Here is a 15013-nt window from a genome sequence, read left to right on the forward strand (position 1 = left end):
CCCTTTGTCATTTGGTTGTAAAATGTGTGAGGATTTCAGGTATGTCAGGGATCCAAATAGTGCATAATTTGCATGCCATGGCACGGATGAAATATTTTCATGACAAAACTACCAAAAAAATACTCACTATGATTCATTTTAATGGCAAATGCCAATCCAAATGTTTATCGGTGACATTCTCAATCTCACAGCTTAACATGGCCATTTTGAATGCCAGTGTGGATAACAGGACATCCTGTTTTGGATGATAACATAGTTTGTGGGTTAGTTCATGGGCCCGGGACAAATCAAGATGAACTATTCTGGCAGTCTTGATAGTGTTTAGGAAATTCAGCCCTCAAGTTCACAGGTTTACATGATGTTTACTCATTAATTCAACAATAAACTGAAATGACAATTGTTGTGTTGTTAAGTTTAAATGGATCATCAAAAGGTATAGGCACACTTATTTTCACAAAGGTACACCTAAACTATCTGTCTGGTACCCTTTGGCACCCTTCAGAAACATTGCATTTCTATCCCTGGATTTATCTGTCACAACTGATTTTGAAATATATGCGATACATGTGATGTAATAGGTGTCTATAAAACATGATCTTGTAAACACAATCCAATATGGTGGAAAGTTCACTATGACGTTTGTGTTTGTATGTGTTTTCCAAGACATTTCAAACTATTCTTTGGTTATCAGCAGTGTTTCAGAATGATAACTTGTGATCTTTCAGTTCTTTTGTTTGAAATTCAATTCTGTTTCATACGTATGTTTCAAATTATACACTAAATAAAACCATGAACGGTAATTAAGTTGTGTTTGATGTACCTTATTTTCAGTAATTTTGCTTTGCCTACAATAACAGTGGATGAAATCACCCAACAGTAAATTGTGTCTGCAATGTATTTATAACTTTTATTCGACATCAAAGTGAGGGTTGTAGAGAACAGACACATATGGTACTGTGGCATCAAGAGAATTATAACAGTAGACGCATGAATCACACGTCTGAACTTGCACCACGTAAAACCCGTCTAGATGACTTCATTCCTTGATCAACTGACTGGCATGACATAGCGCAGGGGAGATGAGCCATAGTTTGTTATGGAACTAGAACTTTTTATGAATGTGAAAAATATGACTTAATTTAATGCCAAGATTTATGTTGGTTATTTGTGATATGTGTGTTGTTTTGGCAATGTTAGTATCATGAAATATTTTTTATGTTGATAAAGTTAAAGAAAGATAGTTTTATTTTCGTGTGTACTTGCCCCTAATGACACTGTTCCAATCCAATTCAACCCACCCACTCACTCACTGACTCTTATTGAGATTTGGGGCATTCGTACTGAATGGTTAATGTAAAATTATATCTGCTACATATTTATAATATTGTTCATCAAAACAAAACACTAAGCACATTTGATCAAGTTCACAGAGTGATTTCATGGTTCTTGGAATGTTGCACCACCAACCCCTTTTTTCCATTGTTACCAGCAATTCATGATTTGTTGTAATATTAATTCCTTTTCGTTGAATATGTTACTTATATGCAGTTTGGAGGATTTACCATTGAATCTATAACTAGTACCTTCACCAACTCTTAACTTACCGTACATGAATGTTGGTGTATAAGTCAACCATGAAGGTCCGGGTTAGAACTGGTCTTCAGTAACCCATGCTTGTCGTAAGAGGCGACTAATGGAATCGGGGTGGTCAGATTCGCTGACCTGGTTGACACATGTCATCGTATCCCAAATGTGTAGATCGATGCTCATGCCATTGATCACTGGATTGCCTTGTCCAGACTGGAATATTTACAGACTGCCGCCATATTGCTGGAATATTGCTGAGTGCGGTGTAAACTTAAACTCACTCACTCACTCACAAGTGTGTAAGAGCAGTCAATTTGAATGCAATGTTGTAGGGCTGGCTATCGATAGAGATCAATTATCATTAACTTAGTATCGATTGATTATCAAACATATGTTATGTGTGGGAGTACACTTTCTCAGTAAAGTACAGATTCTAGTACTTCTGTTGCATTGAGTCTAATATGGGATTCAAACCCAAACTTTCAGAGTCAAGCACCTAATCGCCAGCACACAAAGTCAGCAGCCTAACCCACTCAGCCACCGCAGATTCCACTTTCGGTTTCAGATTGACTATCGATAAATAGCAGAATGATAAATTTGAGGTAAAATACAAACAAGGCGGAAAGGAAGTGCGATATTTCATGTTACTGGCCAGTGGTGATATTTATACATGGATTACTAACAAAAACAGTATTCAGGCGCGTAGCAAGCCAATTTGTTCGTGTAAGCCCGATAGGTTGCGAAGCTTTACATTGGGATAGTACTGAGGGCTTGCCCAACCTTTTTAGCAATAATCATGTGTAAGCCCCGGGCTTTTTTTCATAATGGTAGCTAGGCCCCAGGTATTCTCAAAATAGTTTAGAAACATCTGAATTAAGATGTCAGTTTGTTTAATGTGTTTGTAAATTAAAACTATATTTTATCACCATAGTCCATGTCAGATAAAACCGATGACACAATTTTCATATCAATGATCATAGAATATTTCACACCATTAATGATATTTCTGATCATCAATCTGTTTAGCCAGCACTGCAGTGTTGAGCTCTTATTTCAGCTCATCTCATCATTTCCATGTAATACGTTTGATGTTCAAAAACTATATCACTCCCATGCCTTTATTCACTAGATTAAGTAGGAAAACCTTTGTTTTAAGTCTTAAGGGAATTTTAAGACATATCTAACATTTCCATATCCGGTGTACGCCTAGAATAATGGAACTATGTATTGATTGTTTTAACCTCCAAACAGTCCATCCATGGCTGCTTGGATCTACTTGGTGCTGCCCATGTTGTGGTGTTAATTCACTCAGCTGTCTTCGTCCTAGAAACCATTGTGACAATAGATCTGGTGTATTTTCCGAAACTCATGAAGATCCAGGTTAGAATTGATCTTCAGTTACCCATGCTTGTTGTAAGAGATGACTAACAGGATTGGGTGGTCAGGCTCGCTGACTTTGTTGACAGCTGTCATCGTATCCCAAATGCGTAAATCGATGCTCATGCTGTTGATCACTGGATTCTCTGGTCCAGACTTGATTATTTACAGACCATATAGCTGGAATATTACTGAGTGTGGCATAAAACTAAACTCACTCACTCATTGTATTTTCCGATGGATTATCTGTGCAGAGGGAATTATTGTTCCAGTTTCGGGTAAAAATAAATCCATGGCAACATGATGGTTAAACAGCTGTCCATACTTTTTTCGTGTTTCCCTTCTCCTGACTGCCTTGAATTTTCCTTCCAAGGAAAACTGATAAAAAGTTTACTTTGGTCAAGTTGGTCTGCCACTGTGGACATTTTTGCCCTTATGTCATAGAAAATACTCTTTCCCTTGCTCACTCAATAATAATCAGGTCAGCTTAGTCTTTTTTCATGTACATTTATTGAAAACATTTCAAGGTATATAGTTATACCGTCTGTCAGAAAACATTTCGTTCAACCAATAGCTTGTAAGCTATTGAAAATCTCCTTTGTCTAAACTAAAGCAGTGCTTCAGCCAGGCAAGCGCCACTGCGCCATTGACACTACAAAACATGCAGTGGCACTTTTTTTCAATGCTAGAGCGTACCCATTGGCGCAACCTTTAAGATAATCCACAGGTCTCCTATACCATGGTTACCATGAATGGCAAAAGTCTCAACTGCACACACTGGCACACATTTTAGTGGTTAAGGTGCCAAATGGCAACACTCAAAAACATCCTGGCTGAAGCACTGCTAGGGCTGCAGTGCCAATTTTGATTATGATATTTTCATAATGGTCAAGAATTACAGCAATTCAAAAATGTGAACTTAAAAAAATTTGTTCAATTTTGGATTGGTTAGATGGTTTGTCTGTAGGAGAGGTGCAGTACTGAGTTATGTTTTATCTTTTTAATCAGTTGAGAATTAATTACTTATCTTGAACATGGGAAGAAGTCCCAAATGAAATTTGTTCAACCAATAACTTAATGATCATTTAATGGATTGTTTTCAGATTTGATTGTGGCATTTTGTTTATGGGAAAGGTGCAGTGCGAAGTTGGATACAGATGTTGTATTTGTATCAAGAATCATTATTATCTGATGTACGGCTGAAGTTGGGAGTAACAGCCGTAGGTATTAGGGAGCCTTGTTCATATCTATTTGGCTTGTTTCAATTATACATTCATATGATGACACACCTCTATTGGCCACCTTGCATTAAATGAAATCATTGAAGCAAATGGTGTGAATTAGCCGGTCAGATCAGGAAAAGAATATATATATAGCTTATTAAGAATTTTTGAAACAAAGAATTGTACCAATATATTCTCTTGGGTAATATCTCCATGTAATTAAGTAATTAGCTAATTTGAAATTTCTCATCCAATTTGCTGGATCCCACTACGTGTAAGAGCTAAACCAAATGGGTATTTGGTGGTCTCATGGTATGTGAGTGAGATAAGTTAGATGATCTCAGAATCCAGGGAAGGTCACCAGGTCAGATAGAGTTGCGCTCAGATGTTTGTAGTAGTATAGGGCCTGTAAGTCTCGGGAGGTTCTACTTCCGGTACTAAGCTGCTTCCTGGCTCCCATTGCACGCCAACTTGCGATATGCGAGACGGGGTCCAGCTTATTTCCGGTGACAATCGTATATTCAAGAACTAGTCCTGGTTTGCACGACCGCCAAATATGACTTTACTTGTCCGACCAAGTGTACGTTGTTTGTCACAGAGAGTACTAAGGTTTCACAAAGTGCCATGACCTACTTATGGGCCATATTCCATGCCCAGGACCAGCTTCCCTGTGAAGGCAAAGGTTTCAAATCATGCTTATTATGGAGACAACTATCAGGCTTGTGTGAGGATTCCTCCTTGATTAGTTGATGCATGTCATTATATCTCATTTGCACAAACAGATGCTCATGATGTCGGCCGAATGTTTTGGGAGGTCCATACTCAATTATTTATAGACCAGTTTTAAACATTTCTGCAAGTCTTTTAGTCTGTGCCTAGTACAATTCAGGAAGGACAGGCGAAATTTCCTTGTGGACTACAATGTTTTTCATTAGGTTAAAGGCATCTTAAGAATGACTCAATTATTTACTGACTGCAGTCATATATCTGGAATATTGCTGAGTGCACTGTAAAACTAAACTCACTCACTCACTCACTTACTTAAAGCTTGGACATTACTGAGTAAGTTGTTACACAACAAACAGAGCAACTCTTGTTAGGTGAGCTCCAGCGCTCCACAGATCCGCCTGCTCCATATCAGTTGACGCCATCTATAGAGCTGCAGCTACAATACCGATACAACTCAAACCTAACATCACAAACGCTTTGTTTAGTTGACATTTTATTGATAACAAGTATATCCTCAAATGAAAGGCGTATGACTTGCCGGAATGGGGGAGAAATTGATTCCCCCAAACGAGGACTGCAGCCAGGCAGCTGGTGCACAATCCTCCCAAGGGTATTGGGGGAATAAGACTTGCATGAATTATAAATCGGTAAAAAGACAACTGGCATCCACCCGACACCTTGCTACGCCAATTCGTATTTGCCAGGTCCCTCGTGTAATGCAAACAACAGGCGGCCTGACGCTAACTAGATTTGTAATGATTTGATGAGAAGCACTTCAACAATGCATTACGCTAATTGTATCTTAAATCATGCCTCGCTTATGAATTTATATAGAATGTACTGGGTTGTTAATATCAATGATGCTGAGGAGTTTTAAGGAATCATAATTGGGTTGATTGATTTGTATAAAAATAGTTGATAGAAAGTTTAGAAAAAAGTACATCCATGTCAGTGTCCAAACTGAAAGGACATGATGGGCTGTTACTATGGTATTTGACTCTGGGAACACCCTCAATTAGTGTTTGGAATCGGAAACCATATCCACTATCGATTATCGGAGGACTTGTGATGAACGATTATCGATTATATAGTCAAGTAGCTTATGGGATTCCGTGAAAGTTTTTTGATGAAAGCACATGATACATTCTTTTGTGTTTATATGTTAAAGGAGTTTAATAAAATGTTTGGTTCCAATCTGAATATTAATGCAAAAGCTATTTTTAGCTAAAAATTCAAGATGGCCACCAAAATTTAACCAAGAACTGAAAAAGTTGCAAAAACCTGGAACAAAACAATGGTTTTAATATCAAATGCCATGCATATTTGGTTAAGGAATATATTTCTCATATGCTGTAAGTCACCAGATCTTTTTAGGCTGATTTTAGTCTTAAATTTACATAAAAGAGTTATTTTTAGCTCTAAAAGTCATAATGATGAATAAAACCCCCATTTCTGCACAAAGCATGTATTTTATATAGAACTAGTACAATATGAAAAAGGAATATACTTCTAACCCTGTTTATCAACTACAGAAGAGGTCTTTACATGAAACTGCGACCCAGAAATATACTCTTCAAAAAAAGAAACGCATGAGCCATTTTTAGAAGAATTTCTTGCGTTAGTTTAAGAGCAATTATTTCATGTAATCCCAGTGGTAAAAAGGTGAAAATTCAAACGTCTGAAGACAAAGCTTTACTGTTGTGTTTCTGTTTACTTGAGTCCACAAGATGGCGTCAAAATCAGTACTTTGTATGGCCACCATTGGCAGCAATTACTACTCGACACCGTCTCGGCACAGACTGGATAAGTTGACAAAGTAGCTCCATTTTGACAGCAAGGATAACCATGACACTAAACGAATACTTAATCTTATTGAAGTCCACAACTCTGAACAACTTGTGTCAGAGGCAAGCCACAGAGGTGGACACACTCTGGACTGGATAGTTACCCGTGCTTCAGATGCGTGTGTCTGTTGTGTATCTGTATAGGATCTACAACTCTCTGACCATTTCCATATCTTTGTGAGCTTTGACCTCTCAATACCCAGTCCAAATGTGAAGATTACTCGCTGTAGGAACATGCGCTCCCTGGATATGGATACTTTTAAAGACAATTTGCTAAACTCAGACCTTATACTTGAGCCACCATCTGATGCTGAGAGTCTCGTTCTGCTATACAATAGAGTTCTATCTGAGCTGCTAGACAAACATGCACCAGTGAAGGACAGAGTCATACCAGTCACTAAAACATCTGCTTGGGACTTCACACCTGAAGTTCGGCAAGTTAAAAAAGACAAGAGGGAAGCAGAATGCAGATGGATATAAATCTCTCCTGGAGATTCATCGCCAAATGTACATTTCAGCCAGAAATCACTCAACAAAGGTCAACAGACAAATCAACTACTCAGTTCTAAGATTGAAGCCAAAGAGTCAAGTCCAAAGTTGCTGTTAAAACTTGTGTTCAGTATCTTGGGTAAACACTTTGAATGGATACTTCCGATATCTCATGACAATGAAGCAATAGCACAGACATTTTCGGATTATTTCTACAAAAAGATCCAAGGCATTCATGACAAGATTTCGTCTTCTGCAGCTGTGCATGAAGCTGATTTTCCTCCAAAAATGTTTGATGGCACGCCTCTCACTTATATTGATTGTTTCACTGACACTAAAGTTACTAAACTACTGAAATCTGCAAAAAGAACAACTTGTTCACTTGATCCGATTCCAACTGACCTTCTATATGACTGTCTCGACGTACTCTTACCAACATTAGTGCTGATTATTAACTCTTCTACTTCATCTGGTTATGTCCCAAGTGTACTCAAGTCAGCTGTAGTTAGGCCACATCTGAAGAAATCAAGCCTTGATTTTGAGGATCCAAAAAAGTACAGGCCTGTTTCAAACTTAGCGTTTATATCCAAGCTCATTGAACATGCAGTCTCCAGTCGTTTCATGGGCCACCTTTCCTGGCATAACCTCTGTGAAGTGTTCCAATCAGCCTACAGAGCACAGCACAGACACAGCTTTGCTGAAGATCCTGAATGACCTACGATGTGGTATTGACACAGGACAAGTGGCCCTGCTCACATTACTTGACCTCAGCAGTGCCTTTGACACGACTGATCACCAGAGACTCCTCAAAAGGCTTGATACAGAACTTGGATTCAGCGTTATCCTGGCTGACATCTTATCTACAGGACAGGACTCAAAGCGTTGTTGCTGGTGAGGCTATGTCAACCGTATCTAGGCTTGAGTGCGGAGTCCCTCAAGTATCCGTGCTTGGTCCGATCCTCTTCACCCTCTACTCTGTTCCACTTGGCTGTGTTGTAGCAGACCACAATCTTGACCACTTCTACGCAAATGACACGCAGCTGTGAAAGTTATTTCAACCAAACACAGAGTCAGCTAGAGCGTCTCTCCATCAGACATCAGACTGTTGCCAGAAGATATTCATGGATGTCATCAAATGCCTTGAAATTAAATTAAGAGAAAAGAGTCCATTCTTCTGGGACAGGCTGGAAAACGCAAGCAGTGTGACTTTACTAGTGTGTCTGTCCGTGGAGCAACCATTCCTCTTTCTTCCACTGTCAAGGATCTGGGTGTTGTCGTCGATCAAGATCTAAGTATGACAGAACACGTCAAGTATGTTACTAAAAGTTGCTACTTCCATCTCCACAATTTCAGCAAGGCCAGACCGTTCTTACCAAAGATGCCTCCAAAATTCTCTGCCTCAGCCTAGTCACATATCGTATGGACTACTGTAACAGCCTTATGGCCGGAACTCCAATCTTGTGTCACTGACCAACTCCAACGCATACAGAATTTAGCTGCTCGCATTACCTCCCCCGATCTCATGAAAACAGCACATCACACCAACTCTAAAGGACCTTCATTGGCTGCCCGTGAAACACAGAATCTCCTTCAAACTCCTCTGTCTCGCATACCAGTGCATGACTAACATAGCTCCAGTCTGTCTGTCAGATCTTCTTCAGGCTTATGCACCATCTAGATCTCTCAGATTAGGGAATCAACACCTTTTTGTTATCCCCAAAGTCAAACAAGCTAAGTATGGACACCGTGCCTTCTCCTATGCAGCTGATAAAAAAAGATTTCTCCCCACATTTATTTGTATATATTTTTTTCAAAGTTTATAACCATTTTAGAATGATCCGATCCTATGACTTGAAAATTATTTCAAGGGATTTAATTGAGAGAGTATGAAGCAGAAAATAGTGTTTTCTCCCCATCATTTCAATATATTCTTATCTATTTTCATAGAACTCTGCTTTTAGAAGAAAAACTTCAAACATATTGATAAGAAATTGATAAATCATGATCTGACATTGACCAACTACATTTTGAAGTAAGGACTGCTCCCTTACTGACAGTCTCACCAAACAGAAATAAACATCTTTTTTGTTTCATACATAACTTTTCTTTCACTTTTATTAATAACTTGATTTACATTGGTTTGATAAAATGAAGCAATCATATACTTACAAAATGCACAAAACCTACATCTGGTAAAATTCATCTGCTAGCTGACATTTTTGAGAGAGGGAGTGTTCATTATTTTTGTTAATTTAAAAAAATATATTTGGGGTTTTCTTTTAATAAAATATTTCATGAAATAGAGAAACACACTTGGATAAAGTTAATAACCTCAAACTTTAAATATTCAACTCTCCCATTATGACCTTTCCCATTATGAAACTTCTACAGGACTTGAATGCTGTACCCATCCTACCAGACTAATAATCGAAATATGTACATTTTTAATGTAATCACCAATTTTAAGTTTTTTTCCCCAGTTTTTTTCTGATTAATGTTAATGTAATTATTCTGTTTATTTATACAACAAATATTTATCAGAATTATTTTTAATCCTTCTTTCGATCAATTTTGATTATTTTCTATCATCGGTACACACCACTACCCTCAATATTGTATCTTTAGGGTTGTCTGAGTCTGAATCTAACGCAGCTTACTTGATTAAGACTGTAGGACAGACAGAAGCGCTGGTGATTGCTGACAGATGTTGATAGTAAAGAATTAGGAACAGAATAAATTGATGCATGTTTGATGATGCACCTATTGCCCATTACATCTGAGTAAAACAGGTGTGATGGTGTAAGTTGTGTTGTGAGAAGCTGATCACAGTAGAAAATATTTGTTTGTTTTGGTTTGTTTATTGTTACATGCCTCACCCAGCTATATGTAGGCGGTCTGTAAATAATCAAGTCTGTCAGACAATCCCGTGATCAACATCATGAACATCGATCTACGCAATTGGGATACGATGACATGTGTCAACCAAGTCAGAGAAATCTGACATCCAGTCTCATTATTCGCCTTTTATGACAAGCATGGGTTACTGAAGACCAATTCTAACACAGATCTTTAGGGGTCCAGTAGAAGATACGGGAAATTATACAGGCATTATACATTGAACCCAAATAGTCAGAGCTCCAGATAAGACTTAGCTCATGTGGGTACTGTACCCACTGTATTTTTTGGGAGTGGGTATTATGAATGTTGAGTGGGTATTTCATTTTCTGTTACCCACTGCTTTCAAATATGTGCGTATTTCAGTCATTTTACTCAAGTACTATGTCATTGAGTACGTTTACTAAAGGATGTATGTTCTGCCTTATGTCATATCTTATCAAAACCAACTTAAATATAATGGAAATGATTTCATAAAAAATCACTCATCTTATACTAACAGTACAACTTGATAGCAAGCGATTTTTATAAATATATTCAGTACTCATTTGTTTTAAACTTTTTGCGTATCTAACATTTTAAATGCATAATTGGTACGCAACAATTATTTTTCAATGCGTAATTGGAAATTTTCTATGCGTATTTTACCCGGATATGCAGCTTATCTGGGCCTCTGTCAAATAGGGAATTCTCTGGGGTGAGCAAACACTTTAACCTTACTGCTAGGACTTACTGAAGGTTATAATAAGTCATTAAGAATATTGTGTTTTGTATTTTCAGAAGTACAAGTGGATCGGGGAGCTGTCGGAGGAGATGAAGAATCTGTGCTAACACAAACTTAATGTATATAACTTTGTGTAAATTATTCATGATTGACCAAATAAAACACTAATTGCTTACCAAGAATTACTTTTCAATGTAAAATACTCCTGTACTAACCACTATGGGGCGTTGGGATATCCCACTGGTTAAAGCGTTCACTCATAGCCCCGAAGACCTGGGTTCGATTCCCCACATGGGTACAATATGCGAAGTCCATTTCTGGTGTCCCCACTGTGATATTGCTGGAATGTTGCTAAAAGCTTACTATGTTTCCTTCATTACCTTCAGTGTTAAGTCACAGTAACTGTGTTTGGAGAGTTGTCCCCTTTATCATGCCAGGATCATGTGTCATGCTGAGCCAGCTGACATAGATCAATGTTCATGCTTTCCATCAAAACAGCTTCAAATGTGTGTAAACGCATGCAATCAGGAGGCGGAAAAGGTTCCATAAAATCAGATGATGAATAGTATGTACGATATTAAGACAAGGAAACCATTTAGGAATATTATTTAGTCATTAGCACACAAACTGTGAACATCAATACCAATCAGTGATGTTCAGCTCAATAATACAACACAAGACAAAAACTGTAATTATGGGGTTTAAACTAATTATGTGAAGAAACATACATGTACCACAGAAAGAAAAAAAAATTACTTGTTGGCCAATCAACTGCCAGGGAATCACTTAACCAAAGAAAGTGTTTCCTGTGTTGCTGCAGGAAAAGCAGACTATCTTTTTACCTCACATCTTAATATATTTTATTATAATTATTACCAATATGCCATCAAATTCCCTCCTGGAGACAACATTACATATTATTGAAGCGGTTCTTTCTGTATCAGGGGCGGTGGGGTAGCCTAGTGGTTAAAGTACCTGCTCGTCGGGTTCTATTCTCCACATGGATACAGTGTGTGAAGCCTATTTCTGGTGACCCTAGCCATGATGTTGCTGGAATGTTGCTAAAAGCGGCCTAAAACCATACTCACTCTTTCTATATAAACACTGACTGTTTTGTTCTTTGTTCAACTTGGACTCGGTCATTTGCTGTCTTAAGTTTCGTGCCTTTGGCATGCCAGACACCTTAGGTCATGGGTTCGAATTCCTATTTATGCTGCTTTCTCGGCACCATCCCCATGCGTGTTGGCTTTAACCAAAGCGGTATACATCTAACGGCTGCTTCACCTGGGTTTTGCCCGCATCAAGCTGCGCCCCGTGATATGACATGATACAGCTGATCTACTGTTCAACGTGGAAACAAACTTCAGTAACTTGAATTTCACATTCAGAACCGAGTTTCTTTGGGATATTAGAACCATACACGAGTAAGTATCACCGAAGTAATATATGTCTACGTTCTGCATAATTCGGTCTTTTCCCTCCCCAACCCAAAGTGTTACTCGTTCGATCACTAACCAGGAACAGTCTGGGGGTTATGTGTTCGTGGACAGTGTTTAGTCAGTCGGCAATATTACAGGTATACGACAGCGGTCTGTAAATAATCGACACAGAAACCGCCAAACCGGTGACTGACATGAGCAGCGATTGGGAAATGATGACCTTTAACAACACCAAGTCAGCCAACCTGACTACATATCCCCGTGCGTCGTTTCGGTGGGTTGCAGAAGTTCCAGAAGACATATGAATGTGTGTTGAGTTCTAGGAGTTAAATTGATTGATTTATGTTTTAGAAAGATATCCTGATATGCACTTCAAATTATTTGGTCTGTTACGCTTCAAAACCTTCGGGGCGGTGGGGTAGCCTAGTGGTTAAAGCGTTCGCTCATCACGCTGAAGACCCGGGTTCGATTCCCCCACATGGGTACAATGTGTGAAGCCAATTTCTTGTGTTCCCCGCCGTGATATTGCTGGAATATTGCTAAAAGAGGCTTAAATCTAAACTCACTCACTCCAAAACGTGCAGGTGAGCTGCAGAACCTTTCTGTTTTATATCTTCCACGATAAAAGAATAAGCTGAAACTAAATTATGCCTCTAATGATCTTTCTGAATGTCAGTTACAGAACCATATTTCAACAGATTTATCTGACCATTAAGACTGATTATTTACAGATTGAATGAATAGTCATTGGCTCACAATCTGAAAAATACCGTTAAAACGTCAGATCATGCGTCAGATGTAAGAAAGCAATACAGACAATTTTAAAACGTTGCCAGTTATAAAAAGCTTGTGCTACACAAATGTCCATGTTTGTTTTACTCTTTAAGTCAACATTTTTCTACATCGCTACACATTTTCCAAATGTTGCTGTCTTGAATATTATCTCCCCTTGTAAATATCGCAGGGATTTTACTAACGTAGCACATATGCGTCGCACGTTCTAATAGTTTGTTGTTAACGCCGTGCTCAGCAACATTCCAGCTATATAGCAGCGATCTGTAAATAATCGTGTCTGGGCCATACAATCCAGTGATCAGCATAATGACTATCGATCTACGCAGTGTAATACCATGACATGTGTCAACCAAGTCAGTGAGCCTGACCACCCGATCCCGTTAGTCGTCTCTTACGACAAGCATGGGTTACTGAAGTCCAAATTCTAACAGGATCGTCATGGGTATTCCTTCTGATAAGATGCTTATAGAGATAGTTGAAATAGTGACCAGTATATATTCTGATCAACTTCTCACATAACTTTTCAAATATCTCTGTTTTTTGTTATCTAGCTGCTCTCGACTTAACTCCAAGTGACAATAGATATATTAAATCTTTGATCGTTTATAATTAATGTGATGATACACTGGTGGACATGAACCAGATGGCACCACCTCATTGCAAAGAGAACCAGTCTTGTGCAAGAACTGACCAAAATGGATTGGGTGTTCAGGCTCTGTTACTTGGTTGAATGAACCCGGATGGAGAGGAACGATATTCATGCATTCGTAACTACTCGTGTCATTCCGGCAAGCTTTTTGAAGGTCACGGAAAGAGGCGAGTAGTTACAAATGAATGTTCATGCTTTCATTCACTAATTTGTCGGGGCAGATCATTTATAGACCACAGTCATGTGACTGGAACAGAGCTTAATGCGGCGTTAAAGAACATTCCCTTTTACTCATTCTTGTAAGAGAAACCAATGAGAATCGGTTGGTCATAATGGCTGACTGTATTTCATTGTCTGCTGGGCCAAACTCGGCGGTACACATGCGACTCTGATACAGATGTGATATCGCTGTTGGAGGCAATATTACCAAAATCTCACGAAATCTGAATTCAATTCCCAGTCTCTTTGTAAGTGTGAGGTTCAATCATTTTTCCTATGAATTATACGTGTACGAAACAGATCTGCACAATGTCTTGCACATATGGCCTTGCATATTGTCAGGTGAGGGAACTAACAGCGCAAGTCTCGGAACTCTCCATTAATCCTTTAATCAACATTCACTGATGGATATGTCTGTGAGTACTGCAGACTAATCACATTACCTTTGCTTTTGTGAATCACCTTAAACGGTGATGTGTTGGTAAGTTTCAAAAATGCTCTCGCCTTTTGTCAGACGCATTGGTTATTAATGTTACGTTAGAAATTAACTCCATGCGTCAGAATGTCTCCGAATTGAGATAGCAACTGCAAATCAAAGGGCGACGTGCAATGCCTGCAACGACTGATGCATCTAACATGCAGGCGGGAGTACCCTCCATGGTGTTTGCAACTAGAAGGGTGAGGTGTGAATTCGCATTGATTCATTGTGGCTGGAATCGGATTACATGCTTGCAGGCCATCAATAAATCATAGCTATGGTCGTCTGCTGGCCCGACCGAGCTCCTAGGCCCCCTCAACTTCACTCGGCCCTGTCATGTTTACAAGTCCTGATCTTCTGAAATCACGAACCTCTCGACCGGGTAATGATAGCTTTCAAGGAACTAACTTGAACACCATGAGATTAAAGCGGGTTAGGTTCCTAGACTGGGATTGATGTGGATCGAGCTAGGACGATTGTAACAAGTTTAAAGTAGATGACAGGTGTGGTGTTCATCTGATTTGAAGGGAAGTTGAATTTGAACTGCAGGAACTCAAAATATAAT

The 15013-nt window shown here is 38.8% G+C and overlaps 1 protein-coding gene and 1 long non-coding RNA gene across 2 annotated transcripts in view; one reads left to right on the top strand and one right to left on the bottom strand.

Annotated features, from left to right (window-relative positions):
• Nucleotides 1-11043, top strand: part of LOC124261447 (DNA ligase 1-like) — a 25133-nt gene extending 14090 nt beyond the window's left edge. The window contains exon 8 of the mRNA XM_046695762.1: nt 10925-11043. Coding sequence (XP_046551718.1) covers nt 10925-10975 — 51 coding nt within the window. The 3' untranslated portion in view covers nt 10976-11043. The remainder of the gene's footprint in view (nt 1-10924) is intronic.
• LOC124261448 overlaps nt 1-14355 on the bottom strand; it is an 18678-nt gene extending 4323 nt beyond the window's left edge. The window contains exons 1-2 of the long non-coding RNA XR_006894326.1: nt 14344-14355; nt 4250-4255 (exon numbers count right to left, since the gene is read on the bottom strand). This is a non-coding gene — a long non-coding RNA (uncharacterized LOC124261448). The remainder of the gene's footprint in view (nt 1-4249; nt 4256-14343) is intronic.
• Nucleotides 14356-15013: the final 658 nt, after the last annotated feature.

The sequence above is a fragment of the Haliotis rubra genome, unplaced genomic scaffold (assembly GCF_003918875.1).
Source record: "Haliotis rubra isolate DU_JTF1 unplaced genomic scaffold, ASM391887v1 Scf8, whole genome shotgun sequence".
NCBI classification, from domain to species: Eukaryota; Metazoa; Mollusca; class Gastropoda; order Lepetellida; family Haliotidae; genus Haliotis; species Haliotis rubra.